Source organism: Stigmatopora nigra, chromosome 15 (genome assembly GCF_051989575.1).
Source record: "Stigmatopora nigra isolate UIUO_SnigA chromosome 15, RoL_Snig_1.1, whole genome shotgun sequence".
NCBI lineage: Eukaryota > Metazoa > Chordata > Actinopteri > Syngnathiformes > Syngnathidae > Stigmatopora > Stigmatopora nigra.
Window position 1 is genome coordinate 7,527,215 of NC_135522.1, and position 16,659 is coordinate 7,543,873.

General features: G+C 37.8%; 1 protein-coding gene across 1 annotated transcript; it reads left to right on the forward strand.

Annotated features, from left to right (window-relative positions):
• The first annotated feature begins 1,119 nt into the window (after window positions 1-1,119).
• tlcd4b (TLC domain containing 4b) lies at window positions 1,120-10,139 on the forward strand. The gene is made up of 7 exons (XM_077734841.1): window positions 1,120-1,468; window positions 3,938-4,090; window positions 4,885-4,974; window positions 6,942-7,000; window positions 7,224-7,318; window positions 7,415-7,488; window positions 8,045-10,139. The coding sequence occupies exons 2-7, from the start codon at window positions 3,945-3,947 to the stop codon at window positions 8,388-8,390; spliced, it is 810 nt and encodes a 269-aa protein (XP_077590967.1). The 5' UTR covers window positions 1,120-1,468; window positions 3,938-3,944; the 3' UTR covers window positions 8,391-10,139.
• The last annotated feature ends 6,520 nt before the right edge of the window (window positions 10,140-16,659 follow it).

Sequence of the window (16,659 nt, forward strand, 5' to 3'; positions counted from 1 at the left end):
GGAATAGGCTCCAGCACCCTCAGCGACCCTTGTGGGGATAAGTGGTTCGGAGACTGAGTGGTTAGTGAGTCGGCCTTGATGAAAATCAAGTGTGAATAAAATGTTTTCTTATGATTTGACTGTGCCGTTGAGATATTTTATGAATCTTTGGACATGAGTTGTGTCAATTGAACATTTTAAACGTTAAATTTTAAGTGCCTTTATTATTATGGGGCTTTTTTTCAGTCAAAAATAGTATAAAGATAGTATATGAGGCGGCAGGACAACTAAGTGGCTAGTGTCTTGGCCTCACAGTTCTAGGGCTGAGGGTATGATTCCAGGACCCGATCCTCCAGTGGGGAGTGTGCATGCTCCGGATTCATCCCACATCCCAAAAACATCCATGGTAGGCTGATTGAACACTCTAAATTGCTTCCTAAATCGCCCCCTTGTGCATGCCCTTCAATTGGTTGGCCATCAATTCACGGTTCACAGCTCCAGCACCCCCCGCGACCATTGTAAGGATAAGCGTTTGGGGGGAAAAAAAATGAATGAATGAATAATGGGCTTTGTTCCTCGAGTGCGTCTCCTTTGCAGGGGGGTGTGCACGATCGCATACCTGTCAACTGGTACGTTCTCGCCGTAATTGGTACAACTGAAAGCCCATTTTTATATTGGTACGCTGTACACATGAAAATGGTACGCTAAACGGTGATTTTGAGAAAAAAAAATAAATTAAGGCACTTTCTAGCCATTTTTCACCATCCGCCATTGTTTCTTCCCGGAAACGCATGTCTGCCAAGTGATATATGTACCGGCGCCTCTGATTGGCTAAAAAAAAAAGATCATGATAAACATTTCGTTTTGTAACACTTTCACCATGTGATTTCCGTTTCCTGTTCCCTTGTTTATGTTTACTTTCATTTGATCAGGTATTGGAACAATTTTTGTAGGAAGCTGTTGTAGTGGAACTTTGAAAGCAATAAACACATAAACATACATTTTCTACTTGTTGTTCGTGATTTTTTACAAAAAAGTAAAGTGGTAAGATTTTCCATGTATTTATACATATATGTAAGGGCGAAAACAAAATTTGGTAAGATCACAAATGGTTCGAGGTTGACAGGTATGCGATCGAGAGGCGGATACTTTGTGGCGTCATACGTCAGTCCTCCCTGTCAACAAAATAAAGCGAGTTTTAACTTTTCAAACCCAAGTCGTTTGTAAACTTCTGCAGAGAAGACAGATCTGGGAAAATAAAAATCTGAACTACATTGTTGTAATGGTGGATCTGACGTGTTTGCGGGGTAGGGGTGGTTTTTTCTTTTGTTTTTGTTTTTTTTCTCCCTCTGCTCGAGTCGCAAAGGCGAGATCGAGGGCTTGTAATTTAGCCGACTTGCTAGCAGCCGTCAAGTTGTAAGAAAGTGGACAAGACGGCGGCTAAACGGGAGCCTATCCGACCTTCACACACCTATGCGACGGATAAAAGGTAACGTAGCCCTTTCCTCCCACGACATCAAATGCATTACGTGCATGATCGCGCGTGGTTATTCTACGTCAAAGAAGATCTTGTTTTGCCCTAGAAATCTTTGGCTATGAGGCTCCCTGGCTAGCCTGTGGCTGCAGCAACAGCATGATCACACGTAGGCGAAAGGAAATGACTACTTTTCTCTCTAAAAAATGGACTGATTTGGGAGCGTGTACATTGGCGGTACTCGTTATACGACTAACCGACCGGTTTCGCTACGCTCTGTTCTCGAATTGTGTTAGTGCAGACAAGCATTGCTTAATCGTCTCGCCATTTCCCGCAATGCATTTAAATATGCAGTCATACTACATGCCATTATTAGTTATCACGAGTGACGCTAATCTAATGCACATGATAGATATGACATAGAAAATGAATGCAATCGGAGTTAATCAAATGATGATCATGAACGCGCTTGTGTGCCAATCGTGAATCAGCAGCATTCATTTTCTCCATTTCTCCTCGAAGATGTTTGTAAGATCTGGCTTGATGATTTATTTGGACTCATGTGTGGTGCAGCAATGGCTTAGTCGGCGATGAGGTTTGATTTCCAGCGAATCGGAGGAAATTGAACCGCTATTATTTATGTTGAGTCGATGTGTCACGGGTGACGAGTTGCTGACAGTGGCAGTATGGTCATGTGATACAAGGTCAAATGTGGACGTGGGAGTGGATCTTCTATCTGAGCTGTCAGCTGCATTGAGGAGCATCCGTGTTGCATCCTCCCACGAGGGGGGCTGTGCGCGTTACAGCTTACCAGGTGAAGAATGTGCGTGAATTATTCAGACTCATGCAGCACAGAATCGTCGTGGCCTAGAAATGAGCCCTGCTGCCAGACAATAGGATGCTTTAAGGTAGTTGGGCTCCTCCAAGCTTCTGTTTTTTTTTGTTTTTTTATAAGCATGCTATTTTGCATTCGATTGCAAGCTCCATCAAAAAGGATTGGCTCAAGACTTACTGGTGTGAAGGATGGCCATCGGGCCTAAAACCTCCGATTTGTGCACAAAGAATTTTATGTTATGATTTATTCATTTTTTTAACTTAACCAATCCTCCCAGTTTAACTGAAAAGTCTAATGTCGTCAGACAGGCAACGAGTTAAATAGTATGATGAGAAAACTTAGATGCTATTTGGGACCATAATCAGAGTATATTTTTGTTTTTATCAATTTTGTATTTATATTGTGATCAAAAGTGTATGTTTTATCCATTCATTTATAGAGGTCTGGTGTGTACAGATGTGGTTATCCCTTTTTGGGTGATGTAGGCCACACTTGTATAGCTAATATCAAAATGTGATCTAATAGATGAACATTTTGGACCATATAGGTCTTTGTTCTTTATAAATCAGCAAAAAAATGTCATTTGCCCCTTTAAAGGTTAGAAATAATTCGTTTGGAACAAAATAATTGTAATGTCAATAAAACCTGTCCTAAATATATCCCTTTCCCATCATTTTTATTGTCTGCCTCCAAATAATAACTAATAAGTTCACGATAGAACTACGGGAAGTGATATTAGTTTTCAGTTGACTAGACATTGCTCATTTCTCACATTTAGCTGGCATGACCAGGCAAAACAAAACAAAAAAAAACGTTGAACAAGCAATGGCTTGCAACATAAATTATCATCTCACTATGTTTGAGAAGGACTGTCATATCTTGTGCTTTGTTTAATTATAGGCTATTACAAGTCTATTGCAGACATGACATTGTCCATTTTAGTGTAAATATAGCAGTGGACATGCCTGAAGTGTCATGTGCCGCATGAGGTTGGCAGAACTAATAGACTTTTGTTTATGCACACAGAGAAACGTCATAATAGGGTAATGTGAGTTAATCATTGATTAAAGCATGTGATAAGTGCTTCTCGTGTACTGTCGTACTGTTTTTTTCCCACTCACACAGTAGCTGGGTGTTTATTCACTAAGGAAAGGGTATTTGGTTTATTTTAAGGGGCTCATTGGAGTGCATTTTTGTTATGTTTTTACATACAATACATTTCTAGTGACTTTTGGTTTGTCTAAAGTTGCTTGATTAGATACAACGAGGAGGGTATGCAGTGAATGATCAGTTTCATGGCCACTCCTCACTTTTCTTTCTATTCAAATAAGATAGATACTGTATTTCATTCATAGTCAATTAACAATTTTGCTATTTAAGCCATTGTATTCTTTTTTTCCAGCAGACATGCTCAATAGATCTCCTAATAGTGTCTGTCTTCTTGTCTCTTCTTACAAAGCACCAGGCTTGCCAGAAGCTCTCAGATCACTTAGGTTATAGATTCTGGTCTTTGAATCCATGTTGTCCAATTAATTGTCTCCTTTCGAACAGAATCATATCCTTAACAGCAATGGGAAAACTTCAATTTTCCTCGTGTGTTGCTTTCTCCCATCCTATCCTGTTCTCTCTGTCCTTTTGTCACATTTTAGGTGAGGGATGGAGATGAGAGAGTTGACTGTGGTAGCTGGTAGCTTTGTGGGTTTCCAGCTACTCTTCTCTGTGGTCAGTCCTGTTCTCTCTTCAGCCATCTCACCAAGTTATGGGTTGTTGCCTCCGACTAAGCACACAGAATGGAACTCAAGGTGGGTTGCAAAACTGCAAAGAATTAAAGTGACACAAAAACAATCAAAACATGGAAAAAGCAACATTATGAATTGTTCTCGTCAAACCAATAGCAAAAATGAAATGAAAGTACTTTTATTTGCAGCAGATCCTTTTTTTCATCAAACTCTGAGAACAAATCAGGCTGTTTTTAATGCAACTGCTCTGCTTGATATTCCACATAAACATAACACAGTTCATTGTGTAACACACTTTATCAAAGATATCACCTTATTAGATTACTACTAATACCCATCTTTTGTATTTAAAATCATTGTGGTTCTTTTTATGACAAGTTAAAGGGGACTTGGTTAACTGTATACTGGCCAACTATTGCATAACCAGACAGCTTTCAACTTGTTTGTTATGTAAGCTTGACTTAAGTGCAAGAAAGGAGGCTCAAAGAAGAAGAGTGCTCGAAGAAAGACATGCACATTTAATGAACAATAAATATTTACATTCTTTGACAGCTGCCCTTTATGGTTTGCAATTTTGATAATCATTTTTACTTAGGCTAAAATACTTAACCTTCAGTTCCGATTTAATGTTAAGTAGGTCGTAGGCCTGGGTGATAAATTATGAATTAATCTGATTTGCTATTTCTTTATTCTGGTTAAACTTCAATTGTGAATCAAATTTTCTATGTAAAAATCTGAGATTTTGTTTTTTCCGCCATATTGCTCAGTAGTGTAAAATAGATATAGAAAATATAAAATGGGACAGAGGAACCCATCATGTTTTTTTCTGTTAACTAATGCAATACTTGTTGTTACAGGTTAGTGTCGACTGTTCACGCTCTGATTGTAGGATTCTTTTGCTTATACATCCTATGCTTCGATGACGCGGTCAACGCCAATCCTGTCTGGTAAGACAAATATACATTCAGCTCATTAAATCAAACTTAACTGTAATCTTGAAAGAGATAAATCCTTATTACTTCATATTTCATAGTCCTACAATTTTATTTGTACTATAAAACCTGGACTTTGGACCGCTCTTCTTTTTTCCTGTGTTCCCCTTTCTCATTCTTACCACCTCCTCTCCTAGCACACGGACTTGAGTCCTACCAACAAGGATTCTTTTCATAGTGAACCGCATCACAGCCTAATCTTCTGCAAGCTCACACTCATTCCCCGCAGCTAGCCCTGTCTCCCCTACTGCAGCATACCTCCTTCTCTCTCATTGTCTCCTTTTTGGCCCCGCTTAGTGTTGCTCCTAAGAGAGAGAAAAGAAATCGTGTGTGAGGGTCTGGGGCTTTGGTTAAGAAATTCAGGGCTCAAAAGGGGGACCCAAGCTGCATCTGTTCTTGCAACCAAGCTGGATTCCTACATTTTAAATTCCTTTCACGTGGTGAGGAAAAGGAGATTTTGTTTAGTAAAATATTTGAATTCACTCTTCTCATTTGAGCTCTAACCCTTGCAAAACAGTCTGACTTCTTTGTTTGAAATCCAATCTCTAACCACATGTAAATACAAATATCCTTGCAACACAGTAGTGGTGAAAGCAATAATCCTACAACCAATCTGATTCTGCAGGATGATCATTGGGAGCCGTAGCACAAATCCAGCATTGTTCTACCTGTTTTTTGCTTTAATTGCCTCATGCAAACCATCAAAATAACATTTAACTACTTTAGCACACCAGGCGTTTTTATTCATCAAAAACGAGACCATTTTAATTCATAAAAAGTAGTGATGCACAGTATTTGGTAGCCAAATATTTTTCAGCCAAAATGTGAATAAAGGTTTGCTTTTTGTTTTGCCCCAAAGACTATTTTACACTTTGGCAAGCACTCTGACCTAATTAAACAGGGTTGATGTCTTCTTGCCCAAGGAATAATCCGTAGTAGGTTCAATTGCTGGTCAAAATATGTCATGTGCATTCCGAGCTCAGTGAAAGGGATCCTGGATAGGGGCTCTCTTGGACCGCCTAACCTTGTAGTCCTTAATAATTAAGCACCAACTAAAATCATGCTACTTTTAGCTCCCCGAAAATCACACTTTTTTTTCATGACAAAATGTACACTATTAGCTGCATGCAATTTAGAAAATACTATTAAATAAAAATAAAGGAAAAAAAGTGTTATAGGGAGTCATAATAGATACTCTATACCTTACAGAGTATACATGTTTTTATTCATTTGAATTGTTTTTTTTATAAAGATTTGTATTCATAGTTACATTGTAGCTTTTAAAAAAATATGTCATTACGTTAATTTTATTTGCACATTATTTCTGGGACCACTGTGGGTTTGTCTTTCATGGCTAAATATAACAGTGCAATTTGGGGTCATCCAGAGGAGAACATGAGCTGCCGTCCATTTCGCGTTAATAAAGTCTGTGCATATGGGCTCCATTTCACAGACGTCTTACCCGATCATTTGCTATTTGACACCTGACTGTGACTGGGATCAAATGTCTTTGTAAGCCTCGTTGTTGTTTTGGATAAATGCTACAGTATATTTGCGAGGACTTCTAATGTATCGTCTGCTCATGGCTTTGCCAATGAAGAAGATGTTTGCATAAAATATTGAATAACATGCTTTGTTTTACATATTTGCATACTTAACCCTTGATAGGTCCTCATACACCTCATGTATTGCCATTGAAATGGCTAGACGTCCAATCCATTTTGCCTGGAATGATAACATTGATGTTTTCTAAAGCCTACCTAATCATAATCATCACAGATGTTGTCAAAGTTTATCAATATAAGACAATCACAGTTGTATAGTATTATTGTGCTTAATGATTAGCGCAAAATTAGATTACTGATTATTTTTTTTATTCTATTTTTATCTTTTAATCATGATGTTTCAATGTCGATTCACAGGGGGGAACCCAGCATGGTCAAATTAAATGTAGCCATAACCTGTGGCTACCTACTGTATGGTGAGTTGTTTTGTATATTTTCTTCCTTATACAATCTCTCCTTTCCTGGACTCAATCAATATTGATGATATAAAACAGCTCACACAGCAATTCATTCTTCAAAACATGCAGAAGCCTACACTTTGCTGGGTGTACAAAACTTCCCAGCCATAGTTGTTTTCTCCCTGTGGATATTTACACAATGCCATTTTTGTCAGTTCTATTTTTATATCTCACCTTCCAGATTTGTTGCTGTTGGCATGTAATTGGAGGACTATGGGAGACAAGTTTTTCGTTTGTCACCACTTGGCGGCGCTCTATGCATATGGATATGTGTTGGTAAGATCAGATAATGTTTTAAACTTAGGACTCAATTTTCCTCATTTGTATTTTGCAGTCACTTATTGTTATTATTTTTCTTTTGGAACATTTCAGACTCGTGGCGTGCTCCCATACTTTGCCAACTTCCGTCTTATTTCAGAACTATCCACGCCGTTTGTGAACCAAAGGTAAGTAAGTACAAGGGGTCAAAATATATTATTTATGCTGAACTTTTGATCAATCATTCTGTGAAAGTACTGCGCTAAACCATACCTCTCACTGACTTAGTATATGCACGTTGCACACTATACCTGCCTTACAGTCGTTCCAAAATAATCTGCTGTTAAATATATGCATTGCAGCTGAGTCAAATCGTTATTAAAAGTATTTTCATTTAATTATTTGGCTTTCATTGCCAGTGCTGAATTTCTAGGGTAATAGTCGTATTTTTGGGAAGCATCTGTTAACATAACTGCTTTTCAGATAGCTATAACCTTAAGATCAGAAAGGGTAAATAAATACATTTAAAAACTTATAACTTGCACTGGTATATTAGTCAAAAAAAGTCCAACTTATAGTCACATTGTTTTGTTGTTAAGCAGAACGAAAATTCCATTTCACAATGGTTAGGCAGTTTATTCGAAAATAAAGAGGGTGGTTATTTAAAAAGAAAATCCTAAAGAATTAATACTTTTAGTTCCACATTTTGCTTTGCATTTAGCTTTACCGCTCTTGTCTTTCTAGGTGGTTCTATGAAGCATTAAAATACCCCCGTTCAAATAGGATGGTGGTAATAAATGGTGTCGCAATGGCTGTGGTGTTTTTCCTGGTACGGATTGCTGTCATGCCATCCTATTGGGTAAGTGTATTTGCCACATTTGGCACCAAAGACTTTGAGCGCTTGGGTTTGGGTGCCCAGATTGCGTGGATCACCTCATGTGTAGCCTTGGATATCTTGAACACTATCTGGATGTATAAGATAACTCGAGGTTGCTACAAGGTATTGGCCATAGCGAAAGGTCAGAAAGAAAAAGGAGAGGCCTCTACTTACTCGTCCAAGAAAAAGCATCCAAACAACCACACAGACTAAAAAAAAAAAAACATTGGAAGAGGCTGCACATCTAGAACTGTCTGCACTCCCAAATCCTGAAAACTCAGCCCCTCCATCATACTAAAGCTGGCCAGTAGAAGCAGCTGTTAAATCCTCAGGTTCGAACCCGGACTCAAGACATGGGGATACAATCAAGCACCAGCCTTCGCATCCTCAATGTGCTTTTCCAGGCACATAAGCATCCTGCTGCTTTTTGTTATGAATGATGAGACAGTGTTCACGTGCACGTTTTGAACTCCTATTTTGCCTCCTTCCCTCTGCTTTCATTCTAACTCCTCATCTGCTCTTACATCAACCAAAGCCCAATCCTCTGAAGTGCCTGTGAGTGACAGGAGAGCAATAGTCATGCTTGAGTAGGACCACTTTTTAAAAAAGTGAAATCCTCCCGATCCACTGGCCCCTTTTCACTCTGTCCAAATTGCAGGATATGTTGTAGCACTTGAGGCCCATACCAACGTTGTAAATCCACAGGGCTCGTTTCTTAAATGCACCAAACCTCAACAAAAACGTATAAACACCATAATGCCTCGACTACAGTTTTTCCTGCTGTGGCCACTTTGTACTTGTCACCAGCCACATATACCGCAATTGAAATAACAAAAACAAAACAACAACACTATGGTCATGTATGACATATGTCATTGCAGACCTTTATCACTTTGACCTCTCTTGGCCCAATTTTGCACTCTGAATTTTACATGACCTCACTAGTTTAGGTGTTAAGGTCATATTAGATGCATCACATCCTTTGCCTCACTGGATTGGGCTTCAGTGTCAGCCTGAACTCTTATTTTATTATTTTCATTTTAAGTTCTACCTCCACTCCTCAGCCCCCTTGCCTTACAACATCAGTAAGCTTTTCCATCTCTCCTGCTCCACATTGAATGTAGTCTTTGAAATGATATCCTCAGTGACATCGACACTTTAAACAGTCTCAGAGATTTTCTTTACCCCTTCTTTTGAGCCTACCATCAACAAAGGTGATCCCAGCCTATGGAGAAAAAACCCAATGGCATTAAAAATGTGCTGAAAGAACTAGTGCACCCAGAAAGCTTTTTTTTTCTTCCAGATTTTATCTCAGAATTACTCAGAGAAACTAATAAAGCAGATGTGTGGGAGAACAGTCAATTCACTGTAGTCATCGTTTTGCAGTAGATTTCATATTTTAAGCCTTTAGAGGGCAAGTGACTATTTTTTGGTCATTTAAACATTTTAAAACTGTCTGCAAATGCTCATCTTTCAGTGCCATTGATGGCCCTAGACGTCCGATTTATTTTGACTGGCCGGTTCCGATTTGAATGTTAATATGTTAGTTCCAGTCAAATTGCATCAGATGTTTAGCGCCTTCCAAGGCAGCCAATGAGTGCCCTATGAATGGTTAAAACCAGTGTGGTGCTTTTTTTTCTTTTTAGTTATAATTATTGCAGGGTTTTTTCTTTCAAATTAAACAAGCAATATGTCTTTTAAAAGCAAGATTTTCTAATTATTTACTTGATTTTTAGGTTTAAAAAAATACAATACAAAATACAACTGACTCTTTAGAATGCTTTTGAAGGCAAGGTGGCATCCGGCATGTTATTATTTTTAATTCTGTATTTCTATCAAGCATGGTGGCAATAGCCTCATTTCTACCAAACTATATGCTTTAATTTAATATCATATAATTTGTTATTGAAATTTGAGCTCTATTGGCTAAGTCCTCAACTGTGGTACAACAATAGATTGCTCAATCAGTCAGAATTTTCCAAGGCATTTTTTCACATTTTTGAAACATTATTTAGTTTTTTCCCTTTCAATCCATTTCATTATATCGAGCCAGTTCTGTATCAACCATGCTAAAGACTACATGTAAAAAGTAGGAAACTTCAGTTTGCTTATTGTGCAATATTTTTCAAGAGAAATGCATACTGCAAGGTGGAAATGAGTCTTTTGCTATTTTTTTTAGTGATGCCTTATAGGAATATTCAGTATACATAAATTGCACCTTTTGCTCTGAACATAGTGAATGCATGAACTTGTACAATTCCTTTTTCCTTGCATGTTTCCCTACATTTGCACAGTAGCTATACATGTGCTCACTCTTTATGGCTGACTCATACATGGACAAGTAATCAGTTGAGATTTGAGAGTAGTGACATGACAAGAATGAGATAAATGGTGGGCATGGAAGTCACCTTCTGCATGTTTCCTTTTCTTCATATGTAGGTATTTTGTATTTCTCAGTGGATGGACAGAATGTTGGACTATTTTTTTTTTTTTACTGGAGAACTAAAAGAAGGAGAGACAAAAAAAAGCACACTCCCCATGGAGCAATAACTCTTGACCTCCTGGATTTCTGTTTGTCACTACAGAGGAGAGGCTGACACATTCGGTGCCTTTTACAGGAATATGAACTAACTTTTTTGATAAGCATGAGCTTTCTAATACGAATATCCTCAACGATTGTCATTTATGTATTCCTCTGTATTCCGTGTGTATACTCAACGTATACTGTATATTTTTATAATATGCCTGCACAATGAATAATCCGGCCAAGTATTAATATAATCCAAAGATGATCAGGGAGGCTGTCGTGTGATTGTTTCGTCGGCTTCTTGACTTCAGGCACGTCCACGTCTCCATGAATGTTGTCTTTGGTTTAATGAGCGGCACTAATAGTATCCAGCATGATGAGGAATGGAATCAAAATGTATTTATTTTTTGGGATGTGAGATCTTTAATTGGTAGGCTTATGTCTCATTGCATTGGCCTTGTAAAAGCTGTGAATAGAAATAAGAATTGTAGCGTTTAGTCAACGACTATAAAAATGGAATATCTCCTGAGGTCAGTAGGATGCTTGCGGCATGCTCGGATTTATGGGCTCATGCACAGAGGTCTAAATTGAACTAGACCTGCTTGGTAATTCTTTCAGTTGGTGATAGGCTTTCAATCATGAGGCTTTTAAAAAAAATCAATTAAAACTCCTTAAATGAGTTGTCATGATTATACATGTAATCCATTTCAATTGAGAGGGATGATAGTGAATAAGCAAATTTTCTTAGTTTAATTAAATCGGACGTCTATTGTCGTCATTTGAGCCATTGAGTTATTGAATTGACTTTGAAACTGTTGTTGTCAGGGTCTTTTCCTCAATTTCATTATTTTGTTTTTTGTACCTCATTTTGATGTAAAGTAGCTGCAAAGATGATTTATCGCACATATTGGGGCTGGTCAAAAAATTGTCGTTTGCAAATGGTTGCTTGTTATAATTTTGTGTATTTTTTTTATTTGGTTTGAAAACCACTTTGCCTTTTTATTTGAGGAAACAAAGGTTATAACACTATAGGACAATTGTATTTTACGGGCTATGAGGTACACTTTCATTCCCACCCATCAACAGTTCACTGTGCGTGGTTTAATCCAGTGCACATTATGTATTAATTATGGTTATGCATAATGACTTTGAATCTTCTTTTTATTGTTGTTGTGCATAGCTGAAAAAATAATTAATAGAACAACAATTACAATGTTAAATAATAAAAGACAAATCAAAAATACTGATGCGCAAATATGCCTTATATTCCGAAAAATACTGCACAATATACAGTATACGTATCTGAAATGAATAAATCACTGAAGCATCCTCCTTTGTGATTAGTTCTGCCATATGCTGACCTTTTATTAAAGATAATGCGGTACACTTTTAAAAAGCATTAGCATGACTATGTAGTTAAATTATTGAAATCACCTTTTAACTGGAAACTTCAATGACAAATCAATTTATTACTTTTAGTCAAGTGACACCGTTTGTTTTTCTTAACGTTTGCCCCGTTGCCTTTTTTTTCTTTTTAAGTGCCGTTTGTTAGTCTTGTTTGTTTCTCTGGAAATCTTTTTTTTTTGGAGGTGTCGTGAGCCAGCTTAGACCACACAGAGGCTTTTTGGGGATCCTTCTCTGAGGGTAATTTCTCTGACGTGGACATATAATGGTTGTTTATCGACAATAACCATGTAATTCTTGATATGATTTACTTGAAAGTGTTCTTCAATAAATTTGAAGACAAAAAGAAGCTAAGTCAAGTGTCTTTTATTGACTCGACATTACGTATTGGTCCTTGTGCTGAACTTTCTTTAACCTTTAAAAGCGTCCTTTTTTTTCCTAACAAGGATTTGTGTGAGTCTGTTTGTCCACAAGCATTTTTTCCCATATTGATCCAGTTTATACAGTATAGTTATAGTCCATATTTGCTACTTGTTGGCACTGTAGTAAAATGTCCCCCAAAAATGTGTGCGTAGGGAGATGGAAGAACTATTTGTTTATAATAAAAAGGGTATAAACCAAAGGGGGCCCTCAGAAGATTGAGGCTATCGCAGCTGTGTGTGCACATGAGAGCTGTGAGAGGTCTTAAGGGGCTTGGTCAGAGTTCTGTACGCGGAACTTTACCAAACATGGTCACATGCAGTTACAAGAGACTCAATGAATTTTTTTCTTGTTACTACAATGTGTGGTCACAGCAACACCAGATCTGGTACACCGATGAAATGCTAGATTGGTGCTGTAATCAGACCTCAGATTGATTTTTTTTTAATCAAATTGTAAGCACAACATAGTTTTTCATTGTCGAGCTTCTGCAAAAGTGAATTACAGTCTTCTGTTAACTGGCTTTTGTTCAGGTCTCCTTTTTTACGAGGCTTAATGGGTTTTCAACATGTCATTTGTGGGCACCGAACAGACGCTACTATGGTATGCTGCCCAGCTTAATTTTATATGCAAATGGATCAAAATAATATTTATATTTCATAAGGAATTTATGTTGAAGCTTTTTCCCAGACTTGGAGAAACAAAAACAAATCAAGAATCAACATTCCAAGCAGCTATAAACAAGCAGATTTTTTTTTTTACAAGGTGCTTAATGCCTCAGCCTGGCATTTGATAGGAATAACTTTTTAGAACAGCTTGTTAACAAGTGGCACCTTCGTGTCATCAGTGACCTCATACGTTGTATGTCTTCTGGCAGGAGCCCATCCCAGCCTGCTAGGTAGTGGCTTCAAAAAATATGCTTACATCTTAAGACATTTGAGTCGCTAAACTCGTTGACAGCGATAGAAATCCAATCTATTTAAACTGAGAGGTGAATGAACTTCAATTTGAATGTTTCCTTATGATAAATTCAAAATGTATTCAAATTCACAGCGAAAGGATGAAAAAGCCACGATTGTCAATCAATTTGTCCTAAATAATGTGTATATATAGTGATGAAATGACATTTTATTTATATATTTATTTTTTATTTTTATTTTTTGAAGGCCATGTTAAAGAATACTGAGTCAGCTAAAGTCCACAGTGCTAAAGAATGTGCTAAATTCCATAGGAGGGGTGGAAGAGTGCCAACTGAGGTGGTGATAAGAGGGTTAAATGTCAAGGGAAATTGTATATCATGAGGAGGTGCATGAAAATAGAAATATTTCAAATAAGGTCATGTAATATTTTTTTCACAGTGCACCATTAGATAGGGTAAAAGCCCATGACACATAGATGGATTGAATTAAAAAAAAAAACCTTTACATAGGGAAGTAAAGAGTTCCGCAGTCATCGGAGCATGGCAGTGCAAGCAGATTGAAACTACCTTGCCTGGAGACAGTGCAAAGGATGCTTAGCCTTGTTCATGATGGATCAAAACCTCCTGTCAGCCACAGATGTCACACTCAGGGCTAGTCTTTCTCCTCCATTTATTCAAGCAAGAAACATCCCATTACTATATGCCAGATGGGATAAAAAACTTTTTTTCTCAATAAAAAAGAAACAACTGCAATAACTAACATTGATTTATCACCGAAGATTCATATCAACTGCAATTTAGGGAAATGTTTTCAGATTTGTGTTTGACACCCAAAAAGCCAACTGAGGTTAACACTGTCAAATAACTCAGTGTCAGTATTTACACCCAGGTATTGGTCACTACTTTATGGTACTATAGTCTGCCTTTCCAGCTATGATAGCCCTAAAGAAACCATTAACCAGATAAGTTATATACAACTGCATTGGATGCCTTGGAGGAATAAAAAGAAACATACAGATAATACTAGGAACTTTGACTTCACTCGTTAAGACCTTTTAGTGTAATTCAACTAAGATTTTTTTGATGCCTCCTGTTGGAGTGCAACCACAGGTAGGAGTAATGAGACCTCCTTTCACTGTTACAGTATCTTGGGGCCCTCTACCATAAATAGTCAGGCAGAGCAAAGTGAGGACAAGACTAAGTGGGTGGGGAGAGCGAGAGAGTTCCTGAAACTACTCTAATCCCCTTCTTTATCTACGCTCCTTCCTCCTATCCCGTAGTTTTGTATAATTTCACCAGCTTCATCCCTTGCACTCTTTTGTTGGCTGTCTCATTCATCCAACCAAGCATTTGAAGTTCCTTTACAAGATGTTCTTCCACTGATGCATACGAACACTCTGAAATACTCTTCTGGGATGTGTCAGTTTTAGTACCAGTGGAAAGGAAAAACTAGAAATTACCACAGAGTAATATAAACAACTTTGGTGTTGCTTATGTAATGCTTTCTGAATTTGTTTTATTTTAAATTTAGACATGCAAACATTAGTGGCTAAATACTGTAAAATGATTAAAAATAAAATGATTTTTATGGTTTAACTTTACATAGTTCAAGTAGTAACAAGATCTTTTTTCCTCAAATTGTCTGATTACACAGTAGCTTTGTGTGATACTACGCCACACAGTTAAAATAGCCAATTAGTTAGGACATCAGGCCAGCATAAACGATGAACGCCACCGCAGAATAAATATCAAACTGTAGTCTGTTATTTTTAAGTATGAGGTATTTTTTTTTCACAAGACATAACTTCTCAGTCGGCAGAGCCTCTTGCTTCTCCTATCATGCCCAAATAAAGTGTCCATTCCACAAGCCACAAGTGTGCTGCCTCATCCTCTATTTGAAATGTTTATTGGAGACTTGTTTGGTTCGCACATGAGTGTGGGCATAATTGAGTTGAATAGGTTAATGATCCCCATCAATTTTTTATTGAACCTTTTATTCATTACAGTCCATCTTAACTCTTTCAGTGACAGTGACGATGATAGATGTTTGTTGCTTCATTAAAATCACTCTTTTATATAATCATAATGTTGCGATAGCTCTGTTCAATCATTCATTCATTTTCAACACTACTTATCCTCCTTAGGATCATCCCAGCAGATTGTGGGAAAAAAGGCAGACTAGTCTGGTCCCAATACAGTTAGTCTCAGAGCGAGACAACCCCAGGAATCAATCCCATGCTGCCTGCACTGAAGTCAAGCAAAAGAACCACTGCACCAATGAGCGACTTAGCTCTGTTCAAATTTGGTGGTAAAAAAAGACATTTGGATATACTATTTCTCACTCCTTCATACATTTCCTCAATATTGAAGACTCAGAATCAGTAGATCTTCAAAATCAGATGACTAAATCTTAGACTCACGTACATATATATGTAATCAGAGCATCACTAGTATGGATTATTATTTTTTAAATGTCCAATCATCCCTGGCTTAAATACAAAACAGATTTTGAGGTCCAAATTATGCAGTCACAAGACAAATTCATTGTTAGGGACCAGTGAAACTTCACAGGTTAGTGGAAGTTAGTGCTGCTGCAGTACATCATCTGAGTTTTCTGTGTGCACGCACGCGTGTGTGCACTCTCATTTTTCTATGCGCCATCTGCCCATTCTTTCCCTCCTCTCTGTTAGATTGGCACGTCGCCCATGTGTCTGTTAGTGACACAAACAAAAGTGAGAGCATGGGGTGAATCATGTTCTCTCTGGGGAGCCACCTATTCTGTCGTTCCGCTTAACAGACCCCCTGAATCTGTCGCATTCCTTTCCCTGTCATCCCACTGTGTGCGTGCGAGTGTTTGAGGGAGAGATAAAGAGAGAATAGGTGAGAGGGTTTACCCAGTTTAAAAAAGGAAACAACGTAATTGAGTGATATCAGGCTTTTCCTAGTCGCTCCTGTGTAAAATCAGGCAAGCTGAATATACCAAGTATACATGCTAGTGTTAGTGCAGAAATACTAAAGCATTTATCAACACGTACTTTTTAAATGCCTGTATTAATTAACCATAAAACTATTCAATATACTTTCATTATTTCATCCACGGCCTATGTTTCAGTGCCATGGACGGCAATCCAATTGATGTGGGATGGTTGGCAGAGATCATATTTTACTCATTTTATTTTATGTCATGTGAGATAGTGACTTAAATTCACTAA

What these genes read in the sequence shown, in the direction of transcription:
- tlcd4b (XM_077734841.1), top strand. Translation starts at nt 3,945, where the DNA reads ATGGAGATGAGAGAGTTGACTGTGGTAGCTGGTAGCTTTGTGGGTTTC. An exon ending in GTCAACGCCAATCCTGTCTG is followed by an intron (nt 4,975 to 6,941) that starts GTAAGACAAATA and finishes GTCGATTCACAG; the next exon opens with GGGGGAACCCAGCATGGTCA. An exon ending in ACGCCGTTTGTGAACCAAAG is followed by an intron (nt 7,489 to 8,044) that starts GTAAGTAAGTAC and finishes TTGTCTTTCTAG; the next exon opens with GTGGTTCTATGAAGCATTAA.